This window comes from Hipposideros armiger, unplaced genomic scaffold (assembly GCF_001890085.2).
Source record: "Hipposideros armiger isolate ML-2016 unplaced genomic scaffold, ASM189008v1 scaffold_473, whole genome shotgun sequence".
In the NCBI taxonomy this organism is placed as follows: Eukaryota; Metazoa; Chordata; class Mammalia; order Chiroptera; family Hipposideridae; genus Hipposideros; species Hipposideros armiger.
In genome coordinates this window covers 933,881-952,738 of record NW_017731823.1, presented here as the reverse complement: position 1 = coordinate 952,738, position 18,858 = coordinate 933,881, and the positions used below count along the sequence as shown (strand labels likewise).

Sequence of the window (18,858 nt, the reverse complement as noted above, 5' to 3'; positions counted from 1 at the left end):
AACTGGCTTACAGATGTAGCAAGAAGTTCCTCTGCGGGGGTAAAGTTGTTGGCGGCACATTTTAGCCCCCAGAGTGACATACAAACTCCTAGCGGAGATGACAGACTCCGCCGCATGGCCAGCACGGGAGCCGGTTCCTGGCCCACCTTCCTGCTCAAAGCCGGGGCTCCACAGGCCTGGCCGGAACCCTACCGACCAGGACCCCAGACCCAGGACCCCGGGCCTCGCCCGCATCTTCAACCCCCACAATCACCTGCCCTGCCCCCCTCCACGTGACAAGAGCCGGAACCGTCACTTCCGGCGGCGCGGGCAGCGCGCCTGCGCGGGGCGCCCAGCCTCAGCGAGCGGTTGGCAACGGCGCCGCGCCGCCAACGGCCGCGAGTGGCGGGCGGCGCGGGTCCGGCTCGGGTGGCGGCGGCGCCACTGGCAGCGGTCCTGCGGGTGTACGGCCGGAGCGGCCCATCCCACTGCCCGGAGCGCCCCCTCGCGCCCCGCCCCGTCCCCGCCCTCCCCGCCGCCCTCTGCGGGAGTCGGGCAGCTGCAACGGAGCCGCGGAGCGGGCGGCCGGGCCGGGCAGTGCGCTGTGGGCGCGCGGAATGTGAGGCTCGGCGGGCCGCAGCGCGCACGGACGCTCGGACCGGCGAGGGGCAACGACCCCTCGCGGACGCCCGGCCGCGCGCCGGGCCGGGTACTCGTCCTCTCGCTCGCTCTTGCGCGTGCCCCGCGCCCTCCAGCGCGCCGGCGGGACCATGAAGAAGTTCTCTCGAATGCCCAAGTCAGAGGGCGGCGGCGGAGGAGCGGCGGGTGGCGGGGCCGGCGGGGTCGGGGCCGGCTCTGGCTCCGGTAGCTCGTCCGTGGGGGTCCGGGTGTTCGCGGTCGGCCGCTATCAGGTCACTCTGGAGGAATCGCTGGCCGAAGGTACGGGCTCCCGGGGAGGCTGGGCAGGCAGGTGAGGGGGGCTGGGGTGTGGCGGTGTCTTCTCCCGGTCTTCGCCCGCTTCTCTCCTCGCCCCGTCGGTTTACTTCTTCCCTCTTTTGCCTCTACTGGGTCAGCGGGGGCTCTTAAAGAGTAGCTCGGGCTTTCGCTCTTAAGCCGGCTCTTGCCGCTGGCAGCTCTGACCGGTGCACAGCTCTCTTATTACGAGTTTAAGTCATTTTCAGTCCTTGAAGCGAGGAGATAAATAGAAAACGTCCTAGCGAGTGATGTGGGGTTATGATTGGTCCAGTGACTCATTAGAGGTTCAGATTGAGCAGAATCGAGGCTCTGCTCTGCCAGCTGTGGCTCAGGCGGGTGTCATGCGTTGGCCTCTTCTGCCGAGTCTCCACCCGCGCCGCAGTTCGCAGGACCCTGTAGCCACTGGTGTTGAACCTGGTTTTGCTCCTGCTCAGTCATCAGTTGAAAAACAATGTATTTTGTGTGTGCACGTGTTGCAGTTTATGATTTAACCCTAATTTAGTTAGGTGGCTTTGGGGTTGCAGGTCAATTTGAAGTCCATTTATCTTTGTTACTTCGAATCTTTCCTATCAGACAAGGTGCTATTCATACCCTTTCATTGTGTCTTTTTGGTAGTGCTTTAAAAGGTGATACGAAAGCAGGTTAACTTTCACTTACGAAGTTTTGTGTTCGGTCCTTCATTATCTTTACCAGGCGATGTCAGCAGTTGCAAGTAGGCATACAAAAAAGTTTACTCCATTAAAAAAAAACAAAAAACCTACACTTGAGTTTTGTATTTCTTGTATAACTGGCTTGTAGAAAATACTTTCTCTTTATTACATGCTTCATTGATCTTTTAGCTTTTAATTGCAGAATATTACAAAATAAATATATTTTTTTTAATTCATAATGATTAATTTTTTTTATAAGTCACCTTTTAAGTTCCAAGGTGAAGAGAAGAAATTGAAGAGAGTAGTTTTGGTTCCCTGAATGATGTCGAAGTGGTTTGAAGACAGTCACTGAGATTCCACTTGTGTTTTTGAAGTGCGTTAAAACAATAGCCAATTAGTGCAAGAGAAAAATCTGAAGGCTTTTGTCTATAAAATATTCTGAAGAGAAAGACATCTTGAATTATTTAAGGATGGATGTCATTGTTTTGCAAGCCATTGCCCCTTATAATGAGCCTAGCTGAACCTTGGAGAGGTGGGAAGAGGATACTTAGCTTCTCAACAGGATGAATATATGGAGATTGGTCTTGATCGATATAGATTTACTATGATGTAAAACGTCTTACTTCTTATAGATAAATTTCAAGTGTTGGTTTAGATTGAGTTGCAGATTTTAAGAAGACATGGTTATTAGCACGCTTGTTGTATTTTTGTCCTTAAATTGTTGTAGTAACTGATTGAAGTGTGGCTTGAGTAGTATTGCACTCACTTCATTTTACTAAATCACAAATGGGTATTTTATTTAATAGAAAGAAAACACTGATATTTCATCAAACTAGACTTTGAATTTGTAGCTTCTATCACTGCTCTAAGCATATCCTGTCATTACCCTAAGCAAGTCATTTTCAACAAAAAATAAGTAATCTTGGAAAATAAAAATAATTTTAAAATGGGAGTGGTCACTCAATTGCTAAAAAATAAAAGAATTAAAAATTTTTTTCAAGCACTAATGCTACTGTTAGTGTTCCACTGATTTTTGCCATACATTTGCCCTTTCTCTTGGATAAATCTGTTATCAAGTGCTAGGATGAAGCAAGGGATGAAGAAACTTTTGGAAGATGAAACTTCCCCACCCAACACCCCAGCACCTGTGACTAGGCTTTTAGCTTTTCCTGGAGGGGAGGCTGAGGCCTAGGCTTTCTCCCTTTGTGTATCTTTTCTCTCTTCAGCAAACACACAACTGAAATTACCTACATTCATTTTACTTTTTGATTCTGACAATGTAGACAAGATGTTCAGGCAAAAGTCTGGTTCACATTCAAGAATGATCATTCAATAATTGACAGATACATTTGCTGGATTATAAGATTAGGGCAAGTGCTTCTGAAAAGGCATGAGAAGTTATAAAGCACCTGAATTGGGGAAGAGATATACCATTGAGTGGCAAAAAGGGGTAGGGGCAAAGACAGACCTAAAAACTAACTTGGTGGATTTTACATTTTTTTTGCTTTAAGTCAGTGTTGTTTAAACGGGGGGCCAAGACCCTGTAGGTGCTGTGCCCTGAGGTGTTTTTGCTACACTGGCAAACAGGAAGATTGCTCAGAATGACCTCTGTGGTGTCTTTGAGTCTTTATAAAGTCTAGTGCATGCATATGTGCGCTCGCTCACCCTCCCCCCCCCCATTTGATTCTCATTATTCACAGTAGTTAGGTTCTATGAAGCCACCTTGAACAGTGAATTCGTGACTACTGAACTATTGCTCCTAGGGGAAATACAGGGTTAGAGCAAGCCTCTGTTCACATTTTTGTCAACCAATCAATATATAACCTTGTTTTGTGTATGTTTCTGTTCAAAGACACCTTATTTAATATATACTGTTGACTCAATAACATTGAACTCATGACCAATGTCACTGTAACTCATGCCTAAATGAAGCTAATCTAATACATGTATTTTCTCTGTAAGTAGCATCACAGCCTTCTTGGGCTTAGAAACACTAAGCACTTTGATACTATGCTTGGGGGGCTATTTAAAAATACAATTACCAATAAAAGCACAAAAATGAGAAAAACATGACACTAAATAGACCTCGAAAAGGGCGCTTGTTTATAGTAGGAGAGCTGAGACCAGCAGGCACGCATCAACTTCTTGACTCCAACTGGCCTACTCAAAATTGTCACTACTATGAGCATGTGTGCGAATGACTGGAAAAGGGCCATTGTATTGATTTGTATTGATTTAGAGGATACAAACAAATTTTAGCAAGTAAGCTAATTTAGAAATGTGGAATCCCCATATAATGAGGATAAACTAGTATTTATATGTGTATATACACTGCACATACATACTTACATATTTAATTTCAGGGGTATGTATACTTACGTTGTATGACAACTAAACTGTTGGAGTAGTTTCCTCTCTGAAATACTGTATGCTTTGTAGCATAGGAGTAATTTCTTTCTTGTTAAATACATGTTTGAAAATGCTGACAACTTGTACCTTTTTAGTTCCTGTTCATAGTTTAGAGGATTGATACCATAGTAGGGCATTTTCATGGTTTTTCTCCAGAACAGTTTAGTTTTAGGAGTGTATGCTAACAAAATTCTACTTTGGCTGTAGAAAGGAGGTAGAGACATATGTAAATTTTAGTTTGAAACAGTGTCAAATTGTCAAGCACATGTAATTCAATGTAACCGTTCAAGTTTTTATTAAAACGTAAGACTGACTTTTTAATCACATGCCTCTGTAGGCCTTTAGTGCTAGTCAGAGGAATTTAATATTGATTGATAATGGGAAGAAGTTGGTTTTCAAGTAGGGGATATTTTTTTCTAAATGTCCTTGGTACAAAGTGGACTTAAATAAATTGGTATTTTAGAGACTGGGACTCTTGTCCATAACAGTTGAGATAATATAATGATGAGGTTATGAGGGCTGGATGGGAATGGTATTTTGAATATGATTGATTGAGTGGGTAAGATTTTCTAACATGGGCATGTTGGTTGGTGGCACTGTCAATAACTGGAGGCCAGGAATTTACTACAAATCTCTATAAAAGTAGCTCAGTAGCTCTGTCAGAGTTAACTGACTTAGATTAGGGTGAGTGAATTTAGGCTAAGTTTCATCAGTTCTCATTGTTAATTTTAGAGGGAAGTAGTAAAGGACATCTGATTTTGTAAATTGGTAGGAAAATGATGGGTTTAAGCATGAAAAATATCTGTGGCTATCCACTAACTTGTCAGTTCAAGTTCCTGAGAAAAGACAGAGAAGAATAAGGGGAGAACTTAACAAAAATATTGATAATTGTTACTATTATAACAATGGCTTATTAAATGCCTTTTAGGGCCATGCTCTGTATTAGGTGTGACTTATACAGTGGAAAACAAAACATATTTCTTTGGCCTTATGGAACTTAATGTGGAAGATAATGTTAAACCCAGAAAAATCATCAAGTTAATGTAGTTAACAATTTTGGTAATTACGTGAGAAGAAAGCACAAGGTTTTATGAGAGAAAAACTGATTCAATGTATATTAGAGGATGAAGGAGGCCTTTAAAAAATATTTTAGCAGAAATATGAAGTATGAAAAAAGTTAGGTAAAGGCAGAGGTTTGAAGGCGGGGATGGTGTGGAGTAGTTCATGAAGAGAAAAGTCCCTATGTGGGGAAGAGTTTCAGGAACTGAAATATGCCCAGAACTGTGGACTATAGTAAATGAATCACATGGAAGAAGAACCCAAGATGGTGCTGGAGAGGTGACCAGGATCCAGGTCTTTGTATGCCATGTTGAGGGTTATAGATTTTATAAAATGCACTGGGAAGCTACTGAAAGATTTTAATTAGAGCAGCGACATGCTCTAATTTGTATTTTTACAAGATCATGGTGATTGCTGTGTATAGTTGGGTTGAGAGGTATACAAATTAGATGATTAGGCAGTGGGGATGGAGACGAATGTTATAATGCTTGAATGGGAAGATGTGGTGGACTGGATGGGGGGATGTTACAGGAAGCGTGAACAATGACTTGTTTATGTAACTCTTGGATGGAGGTACCATTTGCTGAGATGGTAAAAAGTAGAGAAGGAACAATTTTGGGGGGTTGGGAGGATATCCAGTAGTTTTGGACATGTTTAGTTATCTGGGGGATAATGTTATGTGGGAAGTTGAGTATATATGGTCTGGTACTTAGCAAAGGTGTCTGGGTTTACATACAGGTACTTCTGATTAGTGATCACTTGACTGTTATTTAAAGCCCCAGTAGAGGATGGATGTAGGGAGTGAATGAAGAATGAGAAGGAGAAGGCTCTCACTAAAGGACTCCTGTAGAATATTGGTCTTAAACATTAGTTCATCAGAATCATTTGGAGGGCTTGGTAAACCACAGATTGCCGAGCCTGACAACCAATATTTGATTCCTGTGTCTGGATGGGACCCATAATTTGCATTTCTACCAACTTTCTCACTGATGCTGCAGGTCCAGGAACCACAAGTTGAGGACTGTGGTTTAGAGTAGGCAAAGAAGACTAAAAAGGAGCTGCCAGACAGGTATGAGGAATACCAGGAGAATCTGATACCTTGAAACTTGAGAGTATTTCAAGAAGGGGAGGGAGTCAACAGGTTTGTGTTGCTGAGGAAGTTATCTTAGTTGATCACATTATTTTTTCTGTCAGACATTCACGATTATCCATGCTCAGCCCTTAACCTACCTTTAAAATTTTTCCTCTGGTTATTTCTTAGCAATACTCTTTGTTCCAGCCACAATGAGCCCCACTCCCTATTGTTCTCTGACTGAATCTTGTAAACTGCCTATCACTCGCCTTTGCCTGTGTAATCCTACCTCCCTAACTGCTGGATATGATCATTCCCTTCTTCATGTGGACATTTGTAGCTATTTGCCTTTTTCCCCTTATCACATTTAATCTTTTGTCTTGAGATACAATCTTGTAAGCACTTGGAAATACTAAGGTGGTTAATTATTGTTGGTGTCTCATTTCCCCTAGCAGATAGTATAATACAATTCTTGAGACTAGAAGGACCCTGTACTGTTGGGTCTTCAGAAAAGTCATTTTGTCTATGTTTTTCAAAGGTAATTTATTTATATAAAGAACAAAGAATCAATGATATATGCCCATTTTGTTCAATAACCTTTTGCCATCTTTCAATGAGCTTCATAATTCCTCGTTCATAGAAGGACCTGTCTTTACTTGCGAAACACTGAACAAAATGCTGATTTACAGCCTCATCTGAATTGAACGTTATTACCACGCAAGGAGTTTTGAAGAGAGCAAAACAAGTGGAAGTCTGGTGGCGCAAGGTCAGGTGAGTATGGTGGGTATGGCAACACATCCCATCCAAGCGCCAATAATTTTTGACGGGTGATCAAACTTGTGTGTGATCTCCCATTGTTGCAATGGAACACAACTAACTTTACAATTAACGAGCTCTGGACATTTCTGGATGATGGATTCATTCAAACTGTCTAATTGCTGACAGTACACATTCGAATTGATTGTTTGGTTCCTTGGTAGGAGCTCGAAAAACACGACACCTTTAAAATCCCATCACACTGAGAACATAACCTTCCTCTGATGAATGTCTGCTTCAATGTCATTGGAGATGAATCATCACGTCGGGACCAAGACCGTTTGTGCTCCACATTGTTGTAAACAATCCACTTCTCATTACCAGTTATCAGTTGCTTCAAAAAAGGATTGTTTTCTGCAAGTTTCATGAGCACATTGCAGATGTTTATACGCGCCGTCAAATGAACTTCTTTGAGTTCATGCGAACCCAGATATTGAGCTTGCTTACGTATCCCAGCTTTTTCAGGTGGTCATGAACGCTTAAATGATGGATGTTCAGTGTTTCTGCATTCTCTCGTGTCGTGTAACGTGGGTTATACTCGATCAATGCCCTGATTTTGTCGTCATCAACCTCAGTGGTCCTCCCTGACCAAGGAGCGTCGTTGAGATCAAAATCACCAGTACAGAATTTCGGGAACCATCATTGGCACTGACGTTCTTGTAGAGCACTGTCACCATAAACTTTATGCAACTTTTCGCAAGCTTGATGCGTATTCTTCCCTTTACGGAAGTAAAACAGTAAAATATGGCAAAAGTGCATAGTTTGATCTTCTATCTTCAACTTTTAAAATTTCCAAAACTCAACCAAATTGCTCAATTTTGTTTTAGAATGAAGCTAGAACTGTCGGCTGTCAGTTATGACACAGCAATAACATAGATGCGAATGTCTCTAGTACTTCCAAAAATGAACTAGTGCCATCTATAGCAAACATGTGCCATGACTTTTCCAACAACCCAATATATATATTAAACTTTATTGGGAACAGTGTGTTTTTCCAGGACCCATCAGCTTCAAGTCAAGCCGTTGTCCTCTATCTAGTTGCAGGGGGTGCAGCTCACTGGCCCATGTGGGAATTGAGCTGGCAACCTTGATGTTATGAGCCTGCGTTCTAACCATGTAAGCCAACTGGCTGCCCCTGTTTTATATTTTATAATTAATTTAGTGAGTCTTTTGGATGGTGAGCTTTTTGAAGTCAGGGTCTTATTTATCTCTGTATCTTCGGTTTTTGTCCCGAAATTTTTTTAGTTGTTGACTGAAACTCTCAGGAAACATTGTTTCTTTTTCTATAACATGGAGTTAATATCTCTTATGAAGATTAAAAGATGATGTATGATATTAACAAGATAAAGTGTGCCAACACCTAACAGTGCATGCCAAAAGTCTCAGTAAATATGTGTCAGTTTTAGGTTCAGATTTGGTTATAAGCTTTCAGTGAAATCTGATTCTGGAATCATAATAACTTGGTTTTACATTAGGTATTACATTTATCCTGAATTAAGTATCACATTTATATAAAAAATATAAATATTTTTATATAGATAAAAAATCTGAATAATTTTACTGTATTTTGCTATGTATACCATGCTACCATGTATAATGCGCACTCATGTTTTTGGACCAAACTTTCAGGGGAAAAAATCTTTCATTTTAATTTTTTAATTCAAATTTTTATTTATGTTTAGGTTCTTGATTTTTGTATTATAAAGGAATTTTAGCATTTATTTTTTAACATGGTACAAGAAATTTTATGTAACAAATAATTACAAAACACAAGAACAGATACAAGGTATAAAAGATTTTATGTACTGGTAACAAATTTACGATATTTAAGCATCATAGAAGGCCAAGAACTCTTCATTGTTGAAAGCTTGTTGTAAGTTCAACAAAACTGATTATCGTAGTCTAAGGCATTATTTTGCATATGGATATAGTTATTGATTTCTAGAGTTACACTTTTAACTCATAAGTATAAAGAAAAGAATTAAAAACATATAGATACAGATTTAGCACTACCCATGTATAATGTACATCCTTATTTTTCCCTCACAGATTTGGGCAAAAAAGTGCACATTATACACTGCAAAATACGGTAATTAAATAAATATTATATGATATACAGCCATATATAATTTCTAAGTTTCAATCAGCTATTTTGACTTTTAGAATTTTGACTTTTATAGCAGCATATGCTTTCACAATAAAATGAAAGTAATTTGCAGCAAAGGACATTACACAGAATCTACATGCTTCACTTTTGGGTTATTTATGTTATCATTGTAGGGTAGCTTTTATAATGTAATTTTGATCTTCCACTGATATATTTCTTCCCTAGACATGGCAGTTTTATTCAAGGACAGGTTAGTAACACTAAAACAATTCCCAATTTTTAATATTTCAGAAAAACACAGAAGAAATTATGTATATCTCCAATAAAGGTGCTAAATTGCACTAACATCAAATTTGTTTGCTTTTAGCTGTAGTCAACTTTGTGTGGTTAATACTACCATTCTAATGCTGAGCAGATCGGAAAGGTTGTCTTTGGTTATTTTCAAAATTATAGAAATAATTTAATATTTATTCCTCCCTCTGTCTCTCCCTCCCTGCCTTCTATGGCTTAGGTGTATTTTATTGGTTTTGTTAGTATCTTTCCATCATGGGATCCACAGAAGGGAAGACTTGAAAAGGTCCTTGATATCGTTAGCATTAAGTAATATACTAGAAGGTAGAACTGATGTCAGTCCTTACATTGAATTCTGGGTATTCTTGTTTAATGTTCTTTACTAATCTTGTATGTTATCTTCGTTCTCTTTTACCTTTGCTCCCATTTTTTTATCAAAACTTGAAGTAGAAGCAGAACATACTCGGTAACTATCAAAATGATTAAAACCTTGACTGGAATTCAGATCTTAAGAGCCTTGAATGGCAGTTTCAGAGCTGCAGAAGGTTTCATCTGTAAGGGGTTGAGACTGTTCATTCCTTGGTTTTATCCTGGTTTTATCTGGTAAACTCATCTACACACAAGCCTACTATTTTTAGAGGACTGAATTGGGAAGTTGAGTGGTTAATGACTGAGCTGTTTTAAATAGTTGGGCACATAGTTAATTTGGAGATTGTCTGTGTGTATCATCTTTACAAATGAGATCAGTCAGCACATTCTGCTAACAGTGTCCCTTCTCTGTGTAGGAAAAGTGGTTTTTGGGCCTTTCCACAGAGAGACTTTGTTTTTGGAATGTTTGGTTTGTCCTAGTTTTGTAGAATTCTAGTAACAGTAAGGGCATAGTTTGGAATGTAACATTTAGGGAGTCATGTTGCAATGAATATTGTTTTAAAATATGAAACACTTTTCATTACTAGTTTGCCTGTGTTAACATTTAATTACATCTTTGAAATGTGCCTTCTTGGAGGGAACTTGTAAAAGAAAAGGCAAAACTTGTTAGGCCAGCTGCTGATCCTAGTCCTGCCACTAACTCACATTGTGACATTTTGACCTTAGTTTCCTCAAGAAAAAAATGAATCTGTAACATCCTTTTTGATTTTAGCATGCTCTGATTCTGTCTATAAAACGGATTCTCACTATTCGTTCTGATGAGAGAAGAGCATGGGGCAGAAGGGATGAAGATGAACAGTTTTAGGATTGAGACCATAATGAAAGGATTGTGTTTGATTATCCTGCATTTGAGTTCTTTGGCAAGCTTCTCTATGGATTAGCACTTTATTTTTTATTCCAGAGTATAAAATTAGTTTTTAATCACTGGGAAAAAGTCTTTTCCAAGAAGTTTACTTATGTGGTACCCTTTGAGATAAGGGAATGGGTACTCAAAATTGTGTGGCATTTTAGAGTGCTATTTAGTTTCAAAGGATATGCTACCTTTATTGCTTCTTTTGTCACAATAATTTGTGTTCTCCAAAGGACTCATTTGTAGTATATGTAATTTGGAGGGTATCTGTAAATAAAGACACTTTCTTGTTACTCAAGTTTGTGTTTGGAAATAATATATGAGGAAGAGTTACAGCAACACTTTCTCTGAGTGAGTTTATGGATAGAAAGTTTACTTATGTGTGAAGAATTGTTTCCAATGCTATCCCCTCTAGTTTGGGTCTTTAACACCTCTCAGTTTGTGTTCTCATGTGGACTGTGTTAAGCTATTTACTCACCAAATCAATTTTTCTTTCTGAAATGGACCTCTGATATGCCACCCTCTTATTTGCCTATTCAAGTGAAGTATAAACTCATTATCTAGACTTCAGGGCCCTCTGAAGTGTGACCCCAGCCCACCTCTCCATCCTTAATCTCTCACTCTAACCCTATATGTATATTGCTGCTCATGTACTTTGTATTTTCTGCACTTCTCTCATGCTTTCTCATTCCTGTTTTTCAGCTTATGTTGTTACATTTGCCTAGAATGCAGACACCTGCCACCCCTTCTGTGTTGAAATTGTGTCTTGCAAAATATATTTAAAATACAGTTACTTTCTTGCAATCTTTTTTTTTTTTTTCATGAAACCCTGTTAGCAACCAATGAGTGTAATTATGCCTTCCTTTGATGTCCTGGGTAGCAAGTGTTGCTCATATTGCATTTATTTTACACAGCTTTGTTCTATTCCAGTAAAATGTGCAATGAAAAGTTTCCTCTACTGCAAGATTAAAGCTTCTTCAAGGTTTGGCATATACTCATCTGTTACCTTTTGAAGTGCTGTATTCATGATAGGTATTCAGTACATTTGTAAGAGATTGAGTTTTGAATTGAAAAGTAATCAAGAGGTCCTGTAAAAATTTGCTATGTAACAACTGGATAGCAACTATATTTGACATATGTGTTCAGTTGATATTTAGGAACAGGTTGGCCCTGTTTTTCAAGTTTTGTTTATAGAAACTAGGCTTCCGGTCAAGGTGGTGGAGTAGGTAAAGGCTGTGCTTGCTGCCTCTTATGACCACATCAGAATTACAATTAAACTACAGAACAACCATCATTAAGAACTTCCTGAAGATTAGCTGACCAGAAGTCCTGTAACTGAGGACATACAGAAGAAGTCACATTGAGACTTGTAGGAGAGACAGAGAGGCAGAAGGGGCTGGTTCACACCCACATGTGGTTGTTAAAATTGGGAGGGATATCTTGGCTGCCGAGGTCCATTCAGAGGAGTGAGGGGTTCCAGCCCCATACCAGGTTCCCCAGCCCAGGGTTCCAGTGCCGGGAAGTGAAGTCCGTATAACTTCTGGCTGTGAAAACCAGTGGAGATAGTGGCTGAGTGAGACTGAGGGCCACTGGAATCCCAGGAGTCCTCTTAAAGGGCTCGTGCACAGACTTACTTGCTGACGAACTCATTCTCTCTGAGTTCCAAACTGCCCCAGCTTTGGGGGAGGACACATGGGGGAGGAACTGAATTGTCTGGCTTTAGAGAGAGGACTGGAGGTGCACCCTGTCCGGGCAGGTGCCATTTTGTTCCTTTGTTGAGCCTTCCCCGCCATCCAGTCTGCACCTGCAGGCGTAGATGGGCACTAAGTCAGAATCTTCATCACCCTGGCTAACATTGCTCACCCCACCCTGGTGATTCCCTGAGACCCCACACCACCCAACTTTCAGGCCCACCCGAACTGCTTTCTGCAGCTTTTCCATACAACAGCCTGTCTTGGCTTACACTTTGGACTTTCCTAAAATCTCTCAAAGGCTCACAAACTCCAAACAAGCAATGGTGGGCCTTGGCATGTCCTCCTGTACCTCTTGCTAAGCGGCCCTGAAGTTGGAAGCTGGCTTTAATTCACAGCTTAGCCTCTCCGAGGTGCCTACAAGCCCAGCATAAGTGGCAACCATTTGCAGATCACTCTGTAGCTCATACCAGGTGGCCTTGGGCTGGTCACAGGCAGCAGCTGACGTTGGCCTGCACCAGAGCCCCTCCCAAGAGGTCCCAAAACCAACACACCCACTGACCAGTGTCAAACCACACTAGAGTACCACCCAACCACCTCCACAAACGACATACCTGAAGGGCGACTTGGCAGGCACCAGAGGCATGCTAAAGCAAATCCTGCTCTGTGGGGTCATCCCCTGCACAACAGCTTCTTCGCTGTAGTCACAGCCAGTCCGAATAGTCAGTCAGCCTAAGGGCCAATCCTCCATTGACATGCCAACAGCAGTCAAGGCTCAACAATAGGAAGGCACACGCAGCCCACACACGAGCCACACCTGGAGCAGCCAGCTCAGGTGACCAGGGAGACTGCACTACTGGGCCCCACAGGAAACCTACTACATAAGGCCACCCTAAAAAGACTGGGAGACTTAGAAGCTCTATATAGAAACAAACACAGGGTGTCAGCCAAAATGAGACAAAGAAGCATGTTTCAAATAAAAGAACAGGACAGAAAAAGAACTAAACAAAATGGAGAGAAGCAATCTACCCGATGCAGAGTTCAAAACACAGGTTATAAATATGCTACATGATCTTAGGGGAAGAGTAGATGAACTTAGAACTTTAACAAAGACATAAGAAACATAAAAATGGAGATAGAAGATATAAAAAGCAGTCAGAAATAAATACAGTAGCAATACATTAAAGGGAACCAACAGTAGGTAAGATGAAGCAGAGGATATTAATAGAATCAGATTTGGATGACAAGGTAGCAGAAAACTTTCCTAACCTGGTGAAGGAAATAGACATATACGGTAAGTTCAGAAAGCACAGAGAGTTCCAAACAAGATGAACCCAAAGAAACTCACACCAGGACACATCATAATTAAAATGCCCAATGTTAAAGACAAAGGGAGAATCTTAAAAGCAGCAAGAGAAAAGCAGTTAGTTACCTACAAGAGAATTCCCATAAGACCATTAGCTAATTTCTCAATAGAAATGTTGCAGACCAGAAGTCATTGACACAAAATATTCAAAGTGTGAAAAGCAAGGGTCTATAAACTATAGGCTCTCCCCAGCAAGGCAATCATTCAGAATTGAAGGAGAGATAAAGAGCTTCCTAGACAAGAAAAGCTGAAGGAGTTCATCATCACCAAATCAATATTACATGTTAAAGGGACTTACTTTAAGAAGAAGGGGCAAAACAAAGATCAGTAATATGAATAATAAAATGGCAATAACTGTGTACCTATAAAATTAGTTTAAATATAAATGGAATAAGTGCTCCAATCAAAGACATACGGTAGCAGAATGGATAAGAAGACAAGACCCTTATATATGCTGCCTACAAGAGACCCACTTCAGATCAAAAGACACACACAGACTGAAAGTAAAGGAATGGAAAAAGATATTTCATGCAAATGGAAATAAAAAAAAAAAAACTAGGGTAGCAAAATTTATACCAGACAACATAGACTTTAACATAAAGGCTATAACAAGATGCAAAGAAAGACTTGGCAATTGCACTTCTGGGTATTTATCCAAAGAAACCCAAAACGCTAATTCAAAATGACATACACACCCCTATGTTCATTGTGGCATTATGTATAATAGCCAAGATATTGAAGCACCCTTAGTGTTCATGGACAAATGGGTAAAGAAGATGTGGTACATATATACAATGGAATATTACCCAGCCATAAAAAAGATTGAAATCTTGCCATTTGCGACAACGTGGATGGCCTTAGAGGGTATTATGGTGAGTGAAATAAGTCAGACAGTGAAAGACAAATACCATATGGTTTCATTTATATGTAGAACGTAAAAAAAAATCAAAATAGAAACAAACTCATAGAAAACAGAACATTTTGATGGTTGTCAGATGGGAGGAGGGTTGGGGGGGTGGGTGAAAAAGGGAAGGGGTTAAGATGTGCGAATTGCCAGTTATAAAAACAGCCGTGGGGATGTAAGGTACAGCATAGGAAATATATTCAATAATGTATTAACTATGTATGGTGTCACATGGGTATTAGACTTATCAGGGTCATTGCTTCATAAGTTATAAAAATGTCTAATAGCTGTATACCTGAAACTAATATAATATTGTATGTCAACTTATTGAAAAATAAAAAATTAAGAAATAGAAATTTTTTTGTAAATTTGTAGATAGAGACATTTGGTGATAGTGTAGGTGCAGTATTATCTAAATGATTGAAAAAAATACAATTATTTTTTGGTTCCTAACCTGTTTCATTGCTGTTATGATTACAGAGATAAATAAATCTTTGTTTTGTGGGTACTGCTTTGTTCTTATTAGGTATGATTCTCACAAATGTTCTAGCCTGAGTTCCCTTGACCCCTGTCATGTTTAAAGAAAGTCCTACTGTGGGACAGAGAGAGCAAGCTGAAGAGGTGTAAAGTATGTGTTCTGAGTACCTAATCTTCAGATAGTAACAATATTACAAATGATCAACTTGCCATGGCTTTGCCTTGAGTGGCTAATAGTACCAATGCTTAATGGGACAGGTGGATATCTTGCATATCTAAGAGAATGCAAGACTAGGAAGAAGGGGATCTCATCTCCTTAATGTTCTGGGGAAGGAAACACATGACCATTACTTTGGGGGACCCCTCTAACCAGCCTGTATGATATTGGAAGTGCTCATTTTCTAGGTAGTGAGACATTGGATTTTCTTTGAGATTAGGAAATTTGTAAACCTGGCATAACATCAGAGGGTAGCAAACTAAGTCCTTGTGTAGTTTTGTTAATAATTAATCATTATCAACCTAAACATTCTTCTTTTCCTTCTTTGGTTTCCTGGAAGAGAGGTTTCCAACACACCACTTTCCCTGCCCAAATGCTGTGTTTACTTATTTTTCTTAACTTTTTGTGGCTGCGTCATTGTTAGGGCTGGCTGGAGCTTCTTACATACTTAAGTATTCGCTTTGAATGAGATTGTCTGTAGTTAGTCTGGATTTCACTACTCATTCTGGAATCAGTAAGGTATTAGTACTAAAATAACTCACATGTGCAGTAAAATATTTTGCTCAGTGAATACTGTCAGGACTATTTTTCTAGGGAATGGGATTATGCATCCCTGGCCCTGACCCATTTCTTCATTCTCTGGCCTGCCTGGCAGAATCTCTCCTGAATGTTAATGGTCTATTCTTTGTATACAAAAAAAAAAAAAATGCTACTCAGTCATGATCAGTAGGACATACATTTTGAGTTATTTTTCCAGAAGTAGGATGTGTATATGCTCAGCTGTGCATAGGCTTTTAATAAGTGATCAATAACTGAAGCTGGTAAGATAGTTAATTGGTGATGTATGCAGTAATGTAGATCTAAAGAGGCGTTCTTGCTTGCTAACTAGTTCGGTTCAAATCCTAGTGAATAGTTAACTGGATTGGTAAATCTTTGTTTTCATCTTTTAGCAAAATATTGTTTATATAATCCAAGGGAGAAATTCTAAGGATCTCAGTCCAAATCAATTGTATCTCTATATCTCTATATATCTATAGCTATAGCTATATCTATGTATGTCTATCTATCTATCTATCTATCTTTCTATCTATCTATCTATCTATCTATCTATCTATCTATCTAATCTAGTGAAGCTAGCTGTTACGGATTTTATGTTTTTCAGCTCATTGAAGTGGGGACTTAAGAAATGTTCCAAATCCATCAATTTCTTTTTTTTTAAGTGTGGGTATGGCACTTTGCTGTATGGCACTATGTTATAAGGAATGTTGGAATTGAACTTGGCAAGGTGCTGTATGAATCCATGGCGTCCAAAGTTGGATGTAACTAATGTCGCATGCATTTCTAGTGTGAAAAACTTCTATTTACAGATTCAAGGTTCAAATTTGTTCTATACAGTGCTGGTCTTCTTCCTTAATAAATGCTACATGTATTTTAAAAAGTTAATGGTGGGCTATTATGGATATTGTGAGGTCAGTTCTATTGATATTTGCTTTTTAGAAGAGTAAGTATAGGGATGGGAGCGATGGATGGTGTATAAACATCTGAATTAATAGTAAGACCTTTTCAGCTTCCTTCAGAAAATATCCTAAATGTTATATTAACTGGAGTTGGTATTGTTGGAATAACAGTCTTTATTTTAAAATGCTGGTATGTCATCAAATCTCCCATAATTGTAGCAATTACCTAATTTTAGTTCTTTCATTTAGCCATGAGAAAGTAGAGTGAGAGATGACTCTAAAGTCACGCTGTTAGTCTTGGTTGTGGAGGTCAGAATTTAGGTCCCATCTAGCACTCTTTCCATTGATGGCTCCTATGCACATACAGACGTTTTATTGGAGTAGAGACTTCAAGCAAGGTTAAGGGACTAGGGGATTTTTAATATTCTGGAGGCAGCTGGAGTATTAATGGGTGCCTGAGGAGTCAGAGGTGAAAGGGGTATTCCCAAACAGTTTTGAGTTAAACCTTCCCTACTTTGGTCTTTCCTAAGGCCATCAAATCAGTGCTACAGTTGTTTAAAATGTCAGGATTAATATTTAAAAGTTTAAAATTGCAGCCTCCCCCAAATTAGTCTGTTGTCTCAGTCTAGAAAAGGCCAGTTCTAAATGAAATAATCTATTTGTGAACTGTAAAGACAGTAACATAAAATAGCATTACTTTAGCTTCTTCAGTTGAATCTGGCATAGAGCTATCTCGGACCTCCTGTATGGTGGAAGGAAAGTGAAAAGAAGACGAGAAATACGTAGCTGATTTCTTATCCTCCACTTCCTTCTGTTCCTAGTTCCAGGTTATGAGAACTTTAAGGCTTGGAGTCTGATGTGCTGTAATCAAATCCCCTTTTCCATTCATTTAACAAAGTTGTGCTACATTTATTCAAAATTAAAAGAAATGAAACAAGGTTCTTTCAAATTTTTCTTAGAACATAACAAATGAACTTGACTTAAATCTGGAATAATAAACTTCAAAGTCTTTGTAATAAATTCCTATCGCATCTTAAAGCAATTTTCTTAAAAGTGATCTGATATTACTTCTATGACACATGTGGCACATTTTTTTTGTACACATGCTAGTAAAAAGTTAGAATGGTGCTTGAGCTATGATTTAAAATATTAAAAGAAAATTTCTTAGTATTTTTATTAAATTATGGAATTATCACCATCATCAAGAAGCACTTATCTCATATCTGTATTTTTCTAAGTAGAGAGTTTTTTAAAGAAATTGAGATATAATTGACATTAATTTCTGGTGTTCAGCATGATTTGATTTGATATTTGTGTATATTATTAAATGATCACCACAATAAATCTAGTTACCACACATGGTTAAAATTTTTTATTCTAGTGCTGAGAACTTTTAAGATCTGTTCTCTCAGTAACTTTCAAATACATAACACAGTATTATTAACTATAGTCACCATGCTTGCTGTATATTACATCCCTAGGACTTAGAGTTTTTTGGTAAGTCAAAGTGTAACCCCCACCCCCAGTCTACCTCTAATATCTGTCTCTCCTTTACTTCTAACTTCAGAGGCTGTGCCCCTGATTATCTTCTCGTTCACATTCTTTTCTCTCAATTTATCTGATTTTTCTTCTACTTTCTATTTGTTCCTTAATACTTAACTGAATATGATTCCTGCTCAGCATATAATCCTGTTCGTTTTTCTTAAAAGATAAAACAAAAACAACAACAACAAAAGGTTCTGTGACCTTCTGTGTCTCTTTCCTTTTGTTATTGACTTCTCCAAGAATAGGCTTCAATAATGGTTCTCAAAGTGTGGTTTGTGGGCCCCATGGGGAAGGGTCTCCAAGACCCTTTTGAGGGGATCTATCAGGTCAAAATTATTTCCACAATGCTACTAGGACATAATTGCCTTTAACACTGTACTGGCATTTACACTGGTGGCTCAAAAGCAATTGTGGTGGTTTAAAATGCTAGTACGTTAACCCAAACCAAGACAGTGGACACCAAACTGCATCATTAGTCATTGTATTTGTTCTTTACTGTCCTGCACTTTTTTTATTTTTTTTTAAAGCCAGTTTCCCTTAACAATGTCCTTGATGAAGCAGTAA

At 39.3% G+C, this 18,858-nt stretch overlaps 1 protein-coding gene across 2 annotated transcripts in view; it reads left to right on the top strand.

The window, feature by feature from the left end:
• Positions 1-488: 488 nt before the first annotated feature.
• Positions 489-18,858, top strand: part of BMP2K (BMP2 inducible kinase) — a 111,665-nt gene continuing 93,295 nt past the window's right edge. For both annotated transcript variants that reach the window (XM_019666535.1, XM_019666534.1), the window contains exon 1: positions 489-918. In XM_019666535.1, coding sequence (XP_019522080.1) covers positions 750-918 — 169 coding nt within the window. In that variant the 5' untranslated portion in view covers positions 489-749. The remainder of the gene's footprint in view (positions 919-18,858) is intronic.